Consider the following 19,221-nt stretch of genomic DNA (forward strand, 5'->3'; position numbering starts at 1 on the left):
TGGGATCAAATTCTACGGTCAAATGGTAACGGCACATACCACACACACTGGGAGCACAGGTGGATATATGTGCAGATAAATCTTTTTTCAATGAGATTTTTTTTTCTCTTCCCTTTTAGAAACCAATGATTTGAGAACACAGTCATGGATGTGAAATAGTTTCGCTTATGTCTTTTTTTTTCTTTTTCTTTTTTCTTCTTTTTTTTTAGATACATGAAACTGGCATGAGTTCATTTCCTTTTTTTTCTTGTTTTTAGCTCACTAAAAGTTGAAGATGAATAAAAATAACCATGTATTTGAATCATGCCATCATGCTGATCACTTTGTGTTTGCCATTGCTTTGTCATGTTGGTCAGCAACCTTTGCCATGCGTTGTGGCTATGCATGTCTTTTGAGTGTGGTACTTTGAATTGAGCATACAGCAGCTTGAAGAGATGTCTTATGAATTAGACTCACCCAAATGTAGATGCTGAAAAGTAATTTTGGGCCAGTTTATACTTCGTTAAAACAAAGTGGCATTTCACACGTTGCTTTAGGGTGAAAGATGAGGATCAGTGACTGTAGGAGAGGAAAGCCCAAAGCTGGTCTCAGAACCAGATGTTGCCTGTTTTAGCACAAAAATAGATATTTGATTAGATAACTCTTCAATGCAAAAAGGCTATTTCAAATGATTGTTGGATGAATGTGAAGTACACCACTATTTATCTGGCATTTAATCTGTAGTGAACTGGAACAGAGTATACTCCAGACGCATACTGTACTGAGGAGGAAGTGTCTTAAATGTTTTTCCATATTTTGTGATCAAAGGCAGAGGGGGATGAGATGGTAAATCATTGCTTTGACCTTTCCAGTTTGAAGTGCTCTGTTTAAGACCACTTCAGTTTAGTTTGTCATAAAAACAAAGAGTGGGCTTATTTTAATCTAAACCCACACCGAATGAGGGTTGCATGGAAGCTACAACTGGAGCAATAAACAGTGGTGTTGTTTGGACTAAGTAATAGACAGTCCTTTAAACTTGATGGGGAATCAGGGCACAAAATCATTGTTTTACTATAAACATGAAAAAATACTAATATTTATATACAGTAAATTCCCAGTCAATCAAACTCAAAGTTTTGTTTGTGACAGGTAATTCCAATGTGAACAGTTACCACTGTTTCGCAATTAGTATTTTTAATTTTGTATGCTTCTTAAATTGTGCTGTGTAAATGACCTGAGCAAGAGAATTGCAATTGCTTGGGAAAGCAATCCTCATTCTGACTTTATTTTAGTAGCTTACTGTTTACGTAAGCATAAAGAGCCATAGACGGAGAGAATCAAATTTAAAATATATATGTGCGGATCCTCTGCCATCTGTGAACTCCAAGACATCACAGTCATGCTGATTGAATTCAGATTCAAAAATACACTTCTTTTTTTTTCACTACAGTAATGTCACACATGGGCCATTTTGCATTCCCTCCACTGTACGTTGAGTTGGCAAACAGGGTGTCCAAAGTGAAAACAGTCCAAACGGCACAGGCTGTTGCAACTGGTAAAAATATATCTTTCTACAGTGTTTCAGGGTATCTCACCGGCCATTTCTAAAACCCCAACACACTCCCCCCCCCCCCCCCCCCCCCCCCCCCCCCCCCCTTTGTCTGCTGTCTGTCCTCATTTTCCTGCTCTCTGTCTAAATATGAACACATGCGACTACAGCTCTCCTGAGGCAGTAAATATTGGAGTTGAGTGCAGTGCATAAGCACATACTTAAACAGAGGGTGGGGAAGCTGCATTCAGCTGTCACCCTGCCACACTGTTCTCCCTCTAGCAAGAGGTTTTCAACTCAATACCTCAGAAAATAAATGTTCTTAAAAAAAAAAAAAAATCTAAATGTAATTAAGCTTTATTTAGAATCCTGTGTGGCGTTTTAACAATTCACATGCAGCGCACATCTTGTGTAAGAGAGAGCAGGTGAAGTAAGAAAAATAGCAGTCGGATGTCGACTGTGTTCTTATGTTCAATTCACATCCAGTTAGATCAACTCAGGAAGTGAAATCAAAATAAACGGAATGAGGATATTGTATTTATATTCATATTGTAAGTAAAATACATCAATAGACACCATTATCACAGGATATTTACAAGTCAGATGACTTGCAGCTTCCGTTCTCGGTTTAAGGTGGCTGAAATGAAACGAGTTCAAGCCCACCTTTTGTGGATAATATGATGCAGAAAGTCTTTTAGGGTAATAATAAAGTTAATTCAAGGCGGGAGCGCCATGATGTTGTGAAGACCATTTCCAATAGATTATGTCTTAAACAATGCAAAAATAAGTGTCTCCTGTAAGAGATAACACAGTGCTGAAACATGACGGAACTTGTAGATATCTGTCTTCTATAATGAATGGTCCAATAAAGACCACTTTCATTTCCATTTTCATAGCTGTATAAACCTCTGCTTATGTATTTTTTTTTTGTTACTCTATATTTACTGTTGTCATTACCTCTAAGAATCTGCTCTTTAATAACTTTTTTGTTCATATTGTTTTCACTGACAAATTTAATGCTAGATACTGCTGGCTTATTAGTGTAGGATTTTTTTAATCAATCAGGGATGTTTTGCACCATGCACTGTTGCTGGGTAGATATGAAATGATTAGATTATTACAATTAAGGAAAAGAAACAACAGAATTTAAAGGTATTTTTTATTTGTATTTGATTTGTTTTCAAGTCAATCGCAAGTTGTCTCTGTTACAAGGTAGAAATAAAACATAGAATTTGTATATTTGTGTCTGGTTTTCTTTTCACGTGGACATTAAATCTTCACGTCTTTCCGGCCTCAAGGCCGATTTTCCTCTCTTGTTTTCTTTTGCGGAGGCCGCCTCTACCGTCTGTCAAACAGTTTTGCATGAGTCAGTAGCTTAAATGTCACCTGGCTCACACAGTGACAGCACACAGACACTTTTCCAAATCAAAAAGAGACAGTTGGCCAGTTTAGTATGACGAGTTTAATGAAGAAGTAAACACAACACAGCCTTTCTCCACCCAGGTTGCCAGGCCCTTTCTTCCTCTTCTGTTTTAAAAAAATGGGGCTGAGGTTTGGACGACATGCTTCTGTGTCTGTATTTGCCATCTTTATCTTCCCCCCCTTTGTTTATCTTTTATGGTTTTCTGCCACTTGCTGGGATTAGAAGTGTGAAGCATCCTGTGAGTACTGTAAGAAAGTTTCAGTGGCATAAATCAAAACAACTGCATTAAAACATGTGAAATAGATATTTTAAACCTGAGCACATTCTATGCTGCCGTCAACTGAAATATAGACAAACCCAGAAATTCTCTGAAAAATCTCTGTAATTTCCTGGCTCAAAAAGATAAAATCTGAATGAATAAATGTATCACAAAATAGAGTTGGAAATGACAGGTGGAAATAGGATCTTATTTGTTGTAAGGCCTGGCAATGTGGGACTGGTTAGCATGTAATACAACACAATACTTCAAGTGTATAAATATAAAACAGGAGATGCCTCAGAATGTATAGTGAAAGAAAGCCTGAAGTCTTTAATGGCAACAAATGCATATGAAATACCTGCGGGAGGGAAACTTGCCACACATGCAATATTAACATGAGGTGGCTTTTGACCGTTGCCTGTGATGGTCCTGCAGATGCAGCCTGATGTTCTCTGCAGTAAAGTCACAACCTGCCAGCTCGTAAATCTCTCTGTTGATTTATGAATCAAACTTTTGCACTAACGAGGTGGACCATAGGCTCATTGATAACTGTAAAACTGAACCATAATCTGTGATTTATGAATTAATTCAGCCACATGTAAAATAACTCAGCTAAAGTATGTACTAGTGTAGGACTTAAAGATCAGATCCTGATGTTGTCCAGATGACAGGCTAAATGCAAAACAGTGTAGTTATAGGCTACGCAACTACTGTTAATATTGCTAATTCTTAAAATTCTTATAAAGAAACAAGAGCATGTCAGTTTTTAAAAGGGAGTCAGGATCTATCAACCAGGACTTCCAAAGGTTATTTTGTAAGTCAAGGATAAGAAAGTGCATCAACCATGTCCAGATAGTGCTATTTAAAAGTTAACTTTGAACCTTTAAAGGCGCGATTGGTGATCATAATGTAAACAACAACTCAGACCACAAGATGGGAACATTTTATCACTTTCAAATAGATTGACAGCCATTTAGTAGATAAACTGACAGAAAACCACAACTCATCATCATTAAGGTTTTTGATGGTGTGAAAGTTTTGATGAGTCTGCAAACACAGTAGTAAACAGGCTTATGATTTCAACTATGATAAGGTTGAGAAAGGCATCTCTTTCTAATCCCGTTCATTATTAGTGTTTTTAAAATGTGAATGACCAAAAACAAAAATACTGCTGGCCCTTTAATTAGAACTACACCGTGATTTACACACTACGTAAGAACAGTTTCTTTCTCTGGGCCATAAGCACACTTAATTCCAACAAGCTTTGAATGACCCTGAATCTTTCGAGGGCAAACCTACTGGATCTTGTGCAAAAACTTCTAGTGCATTCTTACCAGCAATAATTACATGTATTCTAGTGCAATAAATACTCTTATTCTAGTTTAAAAAAAGACATTGTGTTAAATAATTGTACTTATTATTTTAGAACCATGGGCTGTCGACTGTAAATATTTGATTGCTGAAGTTTTTTTATGGTGTCTTGTTTTGGCACTGATAGGAGCATAGCGCCCCTACATTATGTGCAATGACAATAAAGGCTTTTTTTTATTCTATCTATTTCAGCTATCTATTCAAATCGAATTCAATCTCAGCGTTGCATATTCCTCATTACAACTAGATTATAATTAAAGCTCATTGCTTAAGCCCTGATTACAGTCGGCTATGTAACTGTAATATATTTGTCCATCCGAAGTTAAATTGTAGGCTACCTCTCTGGAACTCTAATCCAAGATGTTGAATTACTCACTAATTACAATTTAATGCAAATAATAACTGTTCTTGTGAAACCCGTCTTTAGGATATCTGATTTACAGTACAGGCACTATAAATGTTTCTAGTAGCAGGCAGGTTGTGGTATTGCTCCGGGTGACAGCATCCCCTGTAAGCTGTTAGTGTGAGTGATTATGTTGGCAGTCAAATGGAGGCCACTGTACCTCTGCTCTGTATCAACAGAGTAAACCCAGAGTAGAACTAACCACAAGGCCTCGCCCACAAAACGCCTGCCCAACCACAGAGCTCAAAACACTGGATTTGTAAAATTGTCCTTGACATTAGCGAATAGAGCAGCGTGTGGGCGGGGTCAATAATAGTTCGGTTGCACTGGACGTTGCCCGTCAACTTTTGCTACTCGATGAGCGCTGTGCAAAGCTAGTCAGCTAACTACATAACACATCCACTTTTAAGCTAGTTTGTCGTCGTGTGTGGGGGGCATTTCTGACTTTTCTAATTCAGCTTGGGATTTGCAGTCGTCAACAAACCTACACATTTCAGAAGTCACGAGGAGACTCCATTTTCGTAAGCGACTGACCAGGCTAGCCAGAAAGACGGCGGAAAGCTAGCTGGTTGTGTTGCTAGGCTAACTTTCCCTGCCAGGCGAACGAGAGCAAGAGCAAGCGGACAGCTTGCGATAAATTGTTTATCTGTTGATAACATCGTTGACTACAGAAGACTCCCGGGTATGTTTTCAAAAACCACACTACCAGTATGAATCACGGTGGGAGCATATTGCTTTACAGTTCGGCAACGATCTGATGCAGTCATGTTACGTTGGCTGCAGACCGTTAGTGCTACCGTAATGTTAGCTTCCTCACTCCTCAGCTGATAACCCCGCATATTTTCCCAGAAAGCTGACACGCTAAGCTAATCTGCTATGGAAGCTAATGTGCGCTTAGTAGCATTCCTAACATGCACGTAACGTTACTATTTACTGGTAATTCTAAACATAGGGTAACGTTAAGCAATTCAAGTCGAAACGGCATTGCATGACAGAGTTGTGAGGCAAATTAAAGCGAGTGAGCTAGTTCAAATGCCATTTGCAGACAGGATCTGCTGCACAACTCATAGAAGATTGTGGTTTGTTGTTGTTATTGTCATAGCGTTACTTTGACCTGTGTGATCGCAGCATGCTGATGGTGGGAGGCAATGGACGGATACACTAAAATGAGTGTGAAGGAGCTGTGTGAGACCGATGATCTGGCCACCGGTTTGGTGCTGGACCCTCTGCTGGGCTTCAGCACCCACAAAATGAACATCAGGTAATCCGTCACTCAAACATGTCAATTCATACAACACTACCGTACTAGAGTCTAATTACCACTTGATCACATCAATATTTAAGCAGTTATTATCAATGATTCATTTTGGGTTTCCACATCAGTACAGTGGTATTCTTCCTCAATTACTAGGACGTGTATAAGAATGTCATGACAACCACACCTGTCCTTAAGATGTCTATGTACAGACACATAAGTGTACGAAAAATGTAATCCTGAAATGAAAGTGTGTTGATTCAAAAAGCAGTGGTTTACTGTCCTGTATCTGTTTATAATAAAGTTAAACAAAGTTTCTGCACACTGTCAACTCCATTTACAAATAACGTAGGTGTTTTGGAAACCATTTCCTAGCTTAGTACAAAAATTGGAGACCACATACTGTTATAGTTTTTGAAACTTTGAAATCAGTGTAAATAGACAAGACGCTTTATGCAAGACCTCTCTCTTCACATGTAACCCGTCATATACGTTTGTTTTGATCATGCTGTGATTGTTGATTTCTGCTTCCAATGCATCGAGCACTTGCAAGTGTGTGATGTAACTGGATTTTCTCAAAAGACAAAAGTCTACTATATGATGATAATAATGATGATAGTAGATCATGAGTCATTTTTATTTGAAGCAATTTTTATTGTAAGTGAAAGTCAATGTAAGTTTTCTTTGAAATGGGAATACTCAAATATAAGTAAACTATTGTACAATCCAATAATCAATATCTCAGCAACATATTTGTGATTTTGTCATTTAGCCCTAGTCAGTTCCAAGTTTAACTGGTGATTGATGTTTGCGTGTTGGGGATGTTACGCTCTCCAAGTAATACATAAATAAAATTGGATTATGAATTTATTTTTTAGTCTTAAGTTGCCTTTTGATCAGAAATGTTTTAATTGACAAGGGTGTGAGCACAAACATGTTCTGATGATTTAAAGAATACATGGTGATGTAGTGAAGATTAGGTCAAACACCTCGGCCACTGGTTCATATTTTATTGTCTCTTGTGATGTCTTGAAAGAAAAAAAAGGCATTTCACACAGACACACCTTAGACTAACCCAAACTGTGACAAGACTTTGTCCTCTGACTGTTTCTGCTCTAATATGCCGTTATCTGCTCTTCTCTTCTCCAGTCCTCCACCAGAGATCAGGCGTTGGGGTAACCTCAAAGAGACCCTGTTGCGATTTCAGCGTACGCATGACTTCAATGCTACGTTCGAGGCGCTGACAGTGGGTGAACCGGCTGGCGACTACTTCATTGCTTTGGGAAGCCATCGACAGGAGCTGCTGAGACAACATGTAAGCATATGTATAAGCTTACAAATCAGTATATATAAGATAATAACTAAATAAATTAGACAAAATGCATAACAATTGTATTATGATGGTTTTGCTTGGTAGTCTCCCTCTTTTAGTTTCTTTATTGGTTCATAGAAAGCTACCATTATTCCTAAATTTGTCACTTGAATGTGAGAACAGTCTAAACCAACTATGATGTCTGCAGGTGTATCGCTACCTTGGTGCCTTCCTGTTGGATAGCGGTGTCAAGATAGAGTCCTGTGACAGATACTCCTCAGAGACCAACGGAGCGAAGATAACCTCGACGAGGCAATGGTAATCACTCACACTCACACATTGTATTTGTCAAGGCAGCATGTAGCTGAACTCTAGCTGCTGCATTTCTTGGACCGTGCTTCTTTTTCAGTTGTGGATATGTGACACTTGATCTGTTGCACTGCAGGTTTGCAGGGGAGCGGGTGGAGGTCCTGCTGGGCTGCATAGCAGAACTGAGCCCCTCTGACAGCGCTGTGCTAAGGGCAGGAGTCAATGACTTCAGTGTGATGTATTCCACACGCAAACGCTGCGCTCAGCTCTGGCTGGGGCCTGCAGCTTTCATTAACCATGGTGAGTTTGTGTGCATTCATGACTCATTCTTTCTCGCCACACATGCACACAGATTTACCAATTGAAAATGTTCATAGCTGATTGGAATGCTTGTCTGTGAGTTTCATCAACGGAACAATTTTTTCACCTGCAAGGAAAACATTTTTATAGGCACAGTCTGTGATCCAAATTGCAAACAAAGGTAGAAAACCAAATACCAACATTCAAAACACAAGATTGGAAGCTAGTATCACTCTCTGACAGGTCTTTTATTACATGCAGTCATCTACACAACAATTAAGTCTTAGTTGTTTGTTTTCTAATGATGTTTGATCACTGACATACAGTACATACTGAAAGGTCCATAGTTTCAGTTATGATACTTTAGGAATCACAAAAGGTTGATTTGTCATGTAAAATCAAATCTTTCAGTTGCGTATCCGAAATACAATACAAATATGGTCAAAATGACTTTGTTATTAAGTACTGCATACACATGCACATTGTGAAAGGTTAAGTGCTTGGGAGTTGGATTAGCACCGGTTTCTGCATGCTCTACTTAATACTACTACCACATACAGTACAGGCCAAAAGTTTGGACACACCTTCTCATTCAACGCGTTTCCTTTATTTTCATGACTATTTACATTGTAAATTATCACTGAAGGCATCAAAACTATGAATGAACACATATGTAATTATGTACTTAACAAAAAAGTGTGAAATAACTGAAAACATGTCTTATATTCTAGTTTCTTCAAAGTAGCCACCCTTTGCTCTGATTACTGCTTTGCACATTCTTGGCATTCTCTTGATGAGCGTCAAGAGGTCGTCACCTGAAATGGTTTCCCAACAGTCTTGAAGGAGTTCCCAGAATGCTCAGCACTTGTTGGCCCTTTTGCCTTCACTCAAGTCCAGCTCTCCCCAAACCCTCTCGATTGGGTTCAGGTCCGGTGACTGTGGAGGCGCAGCACTCCACCACTCAGCTGCTATTTGACCATGAAGGCCTGATTCGCGCAGTCTCCTCTTAACAGTTGTTCTAGAGATGTGTTTGCTGCTAGAACTCTGTGCGGTATTCATATGGTCTCTAATCTGAGCTGCTGTTAACTTGCGATTTCAGAGGCTGGTGACTCAGATGAACTTATCCTAGGCAGCAGAGGTGACTCTTGGTCTTCCTTTCCTCGGGCGGTCCTCATGTGAGCCAGTTTTGTCGTAGCGCTTGATGGTTTTTGTGACTGCACTTTGGGACACATTCAAAGTTTTCGCAATTCATTGAGAGAACAACAAGGGTTTGCAGCACTATCAAAAAAGCAAATGGTGGCTACTTTGAAGAAACTAGAATATAAAACATGTTTTCAGTTATTTCACACTTTTTTGTTAAGTACATAATTCTATATGTGTTGATTCATAGTTTTGATGCCTTCAGTGATAATATACAATGTAAATGGACATGAAAATAAAGGAAACGGATTGAATGAGAAGGTGTGTCCAAATGTTTAGCCTGTACTGTACTTCTGGATAACCTGGAACAAACATATTGTCTGCTCATGTGTTTTTGCATTGATCAGAAACTAATCTGATCATTAAATACTCAATCTTGTCTAGTTATTTTCTATTGTTGACCCAGATTTTTCATAAACACTTTTGCACCACGTAGAAGATGTGCATTATGTTAAAGTGCTCATATTATGCTTATTTTTAGGTTCATAATTGTATTTAGAGATTATAACAGAATAGGTTTACATGGTCAGTGTAGCCATTGAGCCTTTTACTAAATTATTTAGTACAAGCCAGCTGATCAACAAATTATTAAGCCCTTTATTTATCGCTGTGATTGAATTAATAACTTGAAATCTTTTGTCTCTGTGTTTTTTGTTGTTTGTCCTTCTGGGTTGAAGACTGCAAACCAAACTGCAAGGTAACCATCAATATCTCTTTATCATGCGCACTAAAAAGATTTGACACACTGAAATGATAGGTGTATTATTTTGACCACTGCTTACATTTTATTTGCATAATCTAGTAAGAATTATCATTAGGCCGCTTTGTACATTGAACACTTTTAGTATTTTAGCATAATTAGTATTTTTGGTACAGAACACACTCTTTTCTGTTTCCTAACTGCTCTGTGTTAATGTTTCCCATGGGCCAACCAACCTTTGCCTTTGTTCCCTTTTTCACCCGCCCAGTTTGTCCCTGGGGAGAAGAATATTGCGTGTGTTGAAGCGATTCGACCCATCTCACCTGGGGAGGAGATCACGTGTTACTATGGTGCCAGCTTTTTTGGGGAAGGCAACGAAATGTGTGAATGTTGCACCTGTGAGAGGTGTGTCCATCATTTGATCAGGCATTGTCTTTATCGTTGCTTGGTTTTTGTTCAAAACTGAAGATAATGTTTATCAGATATGAAAAAAAAATTCATCAACATTTAATTTAGTAATTTTATCTGTTCTTTAGGAAAGGAGAGGGTCACTTTAAACACAGAGGGAAGCAGCCTGAATGTGAAGAAACAAAGGACCCGGTGGGGCAAAAGTACCGTCTGAGGGAGAGATATCTTCGTCATCACAGAGAGAAGGGTCACTTTGCTACAAGGCCGATAATACCAGGAATACACTCAGGTATCTTTAAAGGTAACTGCTTTTGGATTTTCTCTAAAATGATCTTTCTTAAATCAGTAAGAATGTAATCATCAGCACAGCTATGAGCTCTAAGAATATTAACTTTGATTTAGGAATTGTCTGTACAAATTGTCTGTCACCTCTAGGCTACATGCAAACAAATTATGGGGCAGCTTTAATCATTTGGTCACTCAAAGTTTTCACATACCACAATTGCAATGAATGATAATAGTATCATTGCAGAAAAGCCACAGTTTTTTTTATGCATCAAACAAATAAAATTCAGGTTGAAAATCAGAATGACCTTTTTAACTGATGATTTTTAACTTGCATTATTACCATACCACCTGACATCTCTGTGATGTGTTATGTCTCAAACAAGATCAGGCTAATGCAATCAGTTAGATGTGACTGAACTTTGTTTCACTCTTTGGAAGCAGATGGGCGAGTTGAATGGCCCTGTACTTACTCTGACTGCCGTCATCCACGGCCTGTTAAAGTCCATGTTTAGAATACATTCTACAGGTACATTGGGCCTGTTTTAGGAAGAAGATTGTGTTGCTTCTTCATGTCATAAGGTTTTGATGTAGCATGGAATCTGCAATCATGTTACTGACATAGCTTACTAAATTGTGAAATAATTCTGAAGCACTTGTGCTTTCTTTTGTTTTTATTAGTTTGGTCAAGACAGCGCTAGCATGCTTATTTAACCTTTGCAAAACATGCATCTTTTGAGGCGCAATTACGTGGATCTTTTCAAGCATAAGAGCTGTTCTTGTGGAGGTTGGGCATTTTATTTGCAAGAAGCAGTATTCCCTTTGCAACAAACTCCACAAACTAAGTTTGCAAGAAGTTGTTATTCCACTTTAAGTTGCATATTGATTGGTAATTATAGGTTTCTGTTATCTGTTAACTCACATTAAGTGTCCGTATTATCATATTTCACAGCGGGAAAAAAAAAAGGTAGAAACATACAATTTGGTTGGTCTGATGTGTTTGGGGCCAATAGAGGTGATTGGTTGCTTCTTGGTAAAGAAAGATATTCTAAAACCATCTCCATATAATTCACAGTCAGTGCCGTCTTTATACACCCTAAAGACTTTCCGAGCATCACGGAACGCTGCTGTGCAGTAAATGGCTCACTACATAGACAATTAATCATAGCAGTTTAATGAATAGGTCACTTAAATCTTGTTGTTTCTTCACAGCCACATCTTTGCCAGGGTTCTGGCTTCTCGCACTCAAATCATATCTATGGCTAGGCATTTATAGTTCAAAAAAAATGTTTGTTTCTTTAAATAATTAAATACAATTGAATGTGTGTGTTTTCATTGTTTATATGCATATAAGCATGATTTTCAGGCACTGCTTATGTAAACATACACGTTAGTAAAATAGATGCTTCAAGTTCAACTGCTTTCCCTGTTGTCTTTCATTTATAGCCATCCCCTCAAGGAATTCCTTTACCCAGCAGATGAGGAGAAATGCCTTGAAAAACAGAAAATTTTGTCAAACAAAGAAGTGGAGACGAGAGAAGCACAGACGATCAGGCAAGCGTCCAATAAAGTCCTCCACAGTCAAACAGTGGTGGACAGATCCTCTTTTGTACCAATTTACTCTGAAGGACCTTAGAATCACAGTACAGCGCCACTCAGTGGATTTCTTACTCAACTGTAAGAATCCAAAAAGCAAAGAAAGGGCTTTGCTGCAACAGCTGGAGGAAGTGAAGCCAAAAGGGCTGAGTGAACTGAATTTCACTGGAGAGGAAAGTAACAGCAGTGAGGTAAACTTGAAGCCTTTCACTCTAAATTCCTCCATGTCAGTTCATCAGAATAGTAAACCTGCTGCAAACAGTGCAGGCCTTAATGGGAAATCTGTCAAAGTGGTGGACAGGCGGCCAGTTCCCAAGCGGTACTCTTCGAGGACAAGAAGCATGGTTCAAACCATGCTAGCGCCTCAAACGGGGTCCAATAACACAGCTAACACTACAACTGTTTGTCACCCTGTCAAAAATGACAAAACCTGCAGTGCAATACAACAAGAGGAGATTGAAAATGCAATCACCAAGAGTCAAAGCAACAAGTGCAGCAGCATTGAATCCTGCATCATCGACCCGGCTCAGAGCCCAGCCGCTGAGCAAACGGAGCGAACAACCACTTCATCCATGCTAGAAGTTTGTCAGAGTGTCACAGATGTAACAAAGAAAGCTGCTGACAATCCACTAATATCACTGAAACAATACCTCACAGTCAACCTAACAAGGTTATCAATGTCACAAAGTGTAGAAGCAGGAAAGACCCCTGAAGACAGGAAAAGAGCAGTGAAGTTAAGAGGTAGGACCAGGCAAAGCCGGTGTCTTAGACCAGCGCCCCTGAAGGTACAGTCCGAAAATAAAGGGTCCAGATCTCAACAGAGGCAGGGGGAAAGTTCAGAGATCTGCACAGCTGAAGGAAACAGAGGAGTGAGGGAAATGTTTTTCAAGGCCACCGATAAAGTAAATTTAAGGAAGAGACAAGCACGTGGTTTATCCCACAGCAAGAAAGGGGGGTGTGACAAGGTTATCGAAATACAAGCAGTGTCGGAAGAAAAAGACAATTTACAGAAGAAGCAGCAGGAGATTATAAAAAGTAACATTGAAGGGCAGAATGAAAAGAGAAATGCTCTATCTGTAATTGTGCAACATAAAAGTATCGAGGCCCTGGAAGAAGTGTCCAAAAGAGAAGAGTCAGAATGTACAATAGTGCCCAGTAAAAAAACTAGAGGACAAAATAACATCCAGTGTGTAAAAAATAAAGTTGGAGTTGTTAAATTACCAGAACAAATGACTATGAGTGTGACTAAACAGCCACTAAGTAGTCACAAAGAAGAAATTATCATAAAGCCGGCAAAGGTTCTGCTATCTGATTTTTTAAGAAAAAATAAACCCTTAATAGAACAGAGATTACACGGAGATAACATAGGAAGAGGGTTTTCTACTTCAGCCTCTAAAGAAATGCAAAGTGCTGAGGAGAAAGAACAACCGAAAACAAATGGAGGCAGGAACAATTGTTCAATGCAGAGGAGGATTATGATACGACGTAAAATGAGGCCTAGAGCAGCGAAAACAAAAGCAAAAGCTAAACAAAGCACCAAGGGACACTTGAGCAAAGAAGTCCCAGCTACAGTGAAGAAGACTTTGTTGAGTAAAGACAGTTTGCAGCTTCAGTCACCACAGAGGCATAATGAGCCACCAGCCAACTGCCTCAACTCACTACCTCATAAGTCAATAATTTCAGCAAAATCTACCACTAATCTGCACCCAGATACCAATCCACAGGCACACATCCAGTCCAACATCCCTCTGAAGAAACGTACATTTCACAGTTCTGTGGAAGTAGACTCTGAACAAGGTTTGAATTTAGCTGCAGGTCAAGCATCTAAAGAAGCCACAGAGTTAAGTTCATCTGCAGAGCTGAGACAGGGCCTTGCTACGTGTTCAGGGGAGAGTAGCAAGGTGAAACGAGATTTTAAAGGCAGATTTAGGCGAACAGAAGTCCAGAGGTTAAACCCCCAAAGGTTAACAAAACAAACCCCCTTTAGGAGAGTGCTTCGATCCCGAGCCAATGAAGATCAGCAAAGCCTTTTATTGAAGAAAGTTCAAAATTGTAAATTAGAGAGGCAAGATGAGGATGACATTGACAAGCTTGCAGAGGACAAACCAGCTGAGGATGCTGCTAAATTCAAAGAGCAGCTTGGCAAAAATCCAACTCCAAATAAATTCCCAAAGGAAGATGAGGTGGAAACGTTAATCCAACAAAGTGGTTTGGAGGAGACAAAGCCAGGTGTCGATTTTAAGATTCGTTTTAAGAGGAGGAGAGGGAGAGTATGGGAGATGCAAAGAGCAGGATTGGAAAACATGGAACTGAAAACAGAAAAGGGAGATGATTTGGTGACATGCGACCCTTTTAAAGCTATCATGGATTCTGTATCCGTTTTAAACATGGAGATGGAGGCAGCTCAGGCACATGTGCAGGCTAGTAAGAAGTCAAAGAGCCGATTGCATCGTTTGAAAAAAAGAGGCGAGAGGCTGAGTAAAAGAAAAACCACCACTGCATCCTTGGATGCAAAATCCGACAAAGACCTTGAAACTGTGTGTGGATCCAGTGAAATGCCCGATGACAAATTAGAAATTAAAGAAAAGCTCAATAAGGAATTTCAAGATGGAGTCAAGCTGCTGCCAGAAAAAAACGAGTGTTCTGAAAATGACAGTGCTATGTTAGCTGAAGGGCCAACAAAAATTGAGGATTGTTTTGTAAAGAACTGCTGCTTGTTTGAAACTGGGTCACAACAGAAACTGCAGCCTGAATTGGATTCAAATGGTCTTCCGTTACCAGTAATTAAACTACGCCGAAAGACAGATGATATTTGGGAGGTGGACAGCAAAGAGAGGCTCATACAAACTGAATTTAAGGTAGAGCCAAAAGTTAAGAAAGAAATGAAGGGTTACGTTTTAGGTAAACAAAAGAAAGGATGTACTGATCTTAGCAAGCTCAAAGAAGAGTTCCCTTCACAGAGACTGAACTGCACCTCAGCCCTTCTGAAAACTGAGCCGCCACCATTTTCCCTGTCTCTGTCACCACTGTCTCTGTCTTCCCCTCTCAATGACAATAAAACCGAAGTTATATCCCCGGCTGCAGATGCAATCACCGAAAGGCCAGAGATGAACAGCGGAGGAAGGAAACTGAGACACAAAATGGAGAGACCACGGAAGTGTGGGCCTGTAGAAACACCCACTGCTTGTCTTAGTCATACTCTCCAACAAATTGACAATAGTCTCTCTAGGCTCTCTGAGGGCTTGTGTTCATCTCAGACTTTGGAAAAACCAACAGCGTGTTCCAGTGCTTCTAATTCTGTCATTCAGCCCCCGTCCCAGTCTCCTCCATTCACAACCGCTGATAACATGCTTACCGGTGAGCCCAACTTCACAAACTGCTGTGATGATATTCTGGATTTTCAATGTCTCAACTTTGAGGGGTATTATCAGCCACAGAACATACTTCCATCTTCCCCATCAGATCTGTGTTCACTGGATCCACCTACAGATCCTTTCAGCAGTCCCCTCTCTCACAGTCCGTCTGATACATGGACCACTGAGACGCCGTACCTTGGCCCTCCCAGTCCAGGAAATAACTTTACCAGTGAGGATCTGAATTTTTTCCCAGGTCTAATTTCTTCCAAAAGTGAGTCGGTTCCTCTGGAATGTGAAGCGAAGGATACCTCCAAAGACAGAAGTCTACCCAACCCCAGTTTCAGTTTTTCAGCTCTCTGCAACTCTGACTTCACTGCTAAAGATCGAATTCTAAGTAAAAATCCAGGAATGAGGCTGTCCAGAGAAGACCTCAGGACTCAGTCCTTTCCTGTAGTCAGTAAGCCTCAGTTGTTTGCTGCACCATCTTCTGTTACATCTCACACTCCTGTTACTTTAACCCAGCCGTCCATCAATGTCAAGTCAAACACCAGTCAATCAAAAGCCCAGGTGAACATTAAAACCCAGGGCCCCTTCCATTGTATGACCATTCCTAGTAATAAATCTCGGACGTTTTTAAGTGGTCAGCCAAACACAATAAGAGGAGTACCCCAGAGTTGCTTGACTAAATCTGTCCCGCAAATTCCAATGTCCAACAAATTTCTCTCTACTCAACTCTTCACTGTGAAAAATCCCAATCCTCCTGACCATCCATTCAAATCCCAGGACAAAACCTCAACAGTTATTCACAAGGTGCTTAAGTTTCAGGACGGGAACCAGAGTCAGAACTTGTACAGTGCATCTTGTAAAGACACCATGGCTGCTGGCAGCCCAATCGTCGCAGCCAGAACACTTGGTGCAAAATCAGGTGCTATTGAAAAGACCCAGCAGAGTCAGAAACTAGGTGTTGGCACAGACAGTCGTCATAAAGGCAACATTTCTGTTCAAGGGTTTGAAAAAGGTGTTGGCCATCTTGGTTCGTCCAGCAAGTCCAATCCACATTTCAACAAACCTCCCTCTTTCCCTCAGTCTTTTATTAAAAGTAAGATGTCATCTGACAAACATGAAAGTGTTGAAACCAACATGACATACAAAAACTTTTCAGCGCTACCAAGACCCTTCTTCTTTCCTAGCAAAGTGTGTGATGGTTATTCATCCCCACAAGACAAGAAATCCACTCACTCGACCTCGGACAAGCACCAGCCATGTTACACTCAGCAAGACCCTTTTGATTTTAGCTTTGGCTCGTCTCTGTCGCCCATGCCTCAGCACAGCAACCCCCAAGTAACCCACAGTACAGCTCCTGGTACGCCAGCACCAGCAAACAAGAGTCAGTCCTCCACCTCCTCAGCCTCTTTCCCTTACGGCTACCAAGGTCCTCCATACGTACTGAACTTCAGTGGTGATCATTCATTGACCCTAGGTCTCAGGGATGGGCCTGAGGGTTACCCTGGATTAGGCTCAACAAACTACACCTACCATTGTCTAATGGAACCTTCAGGCACCCAAGGCCGACTGGTTCTGGAGCCGTGTGGGCCCCAGCCGCCTAACCCAGCATCTTTCTCCGTGGGTGGATTTTCAGGGCTCAAAGGTCAGGACGAACATTGCAGGAAGGACATGCAGCAACAGTGCCAGCCTGGGGAACACCAAGGCGCACCACACTATGGACCTGTTACATCGTCTCACTCCATGGGTTCCACAAAACCCAAGAGAGTGAGGTTAGTGGTGACAGACGGCACAGTAGACTTAGATCTCCAGTACTCGGATTGATTCATACCAGCCGGAGTCACTGGATCCCAGAATATATTTGGATGTTGTTCTGTTCAAGGGGGATCATACAGTATCTGCCACAATATGTTTTTGTAAACACTGTAATTCATAGTCTACCAATTATTAAAGCCCGCTGACTGATGGACACAGCTTGTACAGAGTTTTATGTCAAGCGGGCGTATCAGCGCGTTTTAACTACTGTATGATTTACGAAAATGAATAATAACCATTACAATTTGCTGAGAATACCAAATAAAAAATGCATTAAGAAAACAAAGCATTAAATATATATTTGTGACTAGGAGTCACAAATTGAACTTCCATGCCCCGTAAACATTGAAGGTCCTCTTACTCTACTTTAACATAGCTGTATAACTTTTTCTATACCTGGATGACAGTAGCGAAAGGAGCAGCATCGTTGGTTGGCTGCTGGTCCTTGCATTGGTTGGTTTTAAAAAGGCAGCTTTGTGCCTCAGTCTTTGATATGTTCTAGAGACTTTTTAAAGCACATGTTGAAACAGCTCACCCTTGTTTTTATACTCACATTGAGCTCTTTTCTCACTTTGTGTGTAACAATGTGTTTATGTGCGCGAGTGTGTGCATGCATTTGGCAGGCAAACCTTGAGGGATTAAATTAAGGTGTGTTGTTACTGACCATGTGACAGATTTTAGTAAGTTTATTAGCCGTTAGTGCATAAATGAAAGGCTTGTGCATGAGCGGTGTACAGTAAGATGATTTCCTGACCTGAAACAATATATATTCAAGGACAACTCTACTGGGTAAAGACATGTGTGACATGAGGTGCAGTTGTTGTTGTTTTCTTTTACAGCTGCTCTTTAGAGTTTTAATGTGGATGAGTGGGAGAAACTGCAATATGTTTGTTTTTGTTTTCCAGGCCAGTTGTGCTTAATGAGAGTTCTTCCAGTTGGAAACATTTAGATATCACCACCAGAAAAGTGACAATCTTTTCACAGCTACTCACTTTTGTCATTTATTTAGTGTTATTGTTTTTCAAAATAAGTTAACTGTTATACAGAAAGTACAGAATGATAAGTTATGCATCACCTGCAATAGCTACTGTTATTTCGTTGTGGCTGATGGAGCAACAGTTATAGGTGTTTATATAGTCAGCAAAAACTGATTTGCTGTCGATTGTGGAAGTCACGCGAGCATTCCCACTCATGTTACGATGTACTGTATGTTGAACCCATTGTTCATCAGTGGGCAGGAGTTTTCAGTGTGACTGCACAACCTTACATTATTACCATGAAAATGTACTGTCTTGATATGGAAAGGCCAATTATTTATTTTAATATCCTCATCCTTGAAATGGTGCTCTAATGTAATTTATATTTCACCTTGATTGTTCAAACAATTAAATGTTTTTTTATCATTATTTAATGGGACAAAATACTGAACTGAATATTTCCATTGAGTATTTAATTTCACAGCCTTTGACATGTTGTTCAGTTGTTACAGGTAAAAGTTTCTCTGTCTTTTTTCTAATTGGCAGTTAGTCTTACTGAAACTCTGCTGTAGAAATGTACAAATGTGGCCTATATCATTAAAGAAACTTAATTCTTTTGTATTTTCTGTCTTTGACTCTCTTTTCAATACTCAATACTCTCTTTTCAATACTCAATACTTTAAAATGTAAATTGTGTTTACATTTTGTCTGCAATTTTGCA

General features: G+C 39.9%; 1 protein-coding gene across 2 annotated transcripts; it reads left to right on the plus strand.

Moving 5' to 3' along the window:
- The first annotated feature begins 5,300 nt into the window (after window positions 1-5,300).
- kmt5c (lysine methyltransferase 5C) lies at window positions 5,301-19,118 on the plus strand. Of its 2 annotated transcripts, none has more exons than XM_032536811.1 (9): window positions 5,301-5,666; window positions 6,087-6,245; window positions 7,389-7,554; window positions 7,760-7,869; window positions 7,997-8,160; window positions 10,038-10,057; window positions 10,329-10,465; window positions 10,597-10,769; window positions 12,200-19,118. In XM_032536811.1, the coding sequence occupies exons 2-9, from the start codon at window positions 6,133-6,135 to the stop codon at window positions 17,530-17,532; spliced, it is 6,216 nt and encodes a 2,071-aa protein (XP_032392702.1). In that variant the 5' UTR covers window positions 5,301-5,666; window positions 6,087-6,132; the 3' UTR covers window positions 17,533-19,118. The 2 variants fall into 2 exon arrangements, with proteins under 2 accessions (XP_032392702.1, XP_032392701.1); XM_032536810.1 differs by having other exon boundaries at window positions 6,113-6,245.
- Window positions 19,119-19,221: the final 103 nt, after the last annotated feature.

This window comes from Etheostoma spectabile, chromosome 15, assembly GCF_008692095.1.
Source record: "Etheostoma spectabile isolate EspeVRDwgs_2016 chromosome 15, UIUC_Espe_1.0, whole genome shotgun sequence".
Lineage (NCBI taxonomy): Eukaryota > Metazoa > Chordata > Actinopteri > Perciformes > Percidae > Etheostoma > Etheostoma spectabile.

What these genes read in the sequence shown, in the direction of transcription:
- kmt5c (XM_032536811.1), top strand. Translation starts at nt 6,133, where the DNA reads ATGGACGGATACACTAAAATGAGTGTGAAGGAGCTGTGTGAGACCGAT. An exon ending in TGCAGCTTTCATTAACCATG is followed by an intron (nt 8,161 to 10,037) that starts GTGAGTTTGTGT and finishes TCTGGGTTGAAG; the next exon opens with ACTGCAAACCAAACTGCAAG. An exon ending in ACTGCAAACCAAACTGCAAG is followed by an intron (nt 10,058 to 10,328) that starts GTAACCATCAAT and finishes TCACCCGCCCAG; the next exon opens with TTTGTCCCTGGGGAGAAGAA.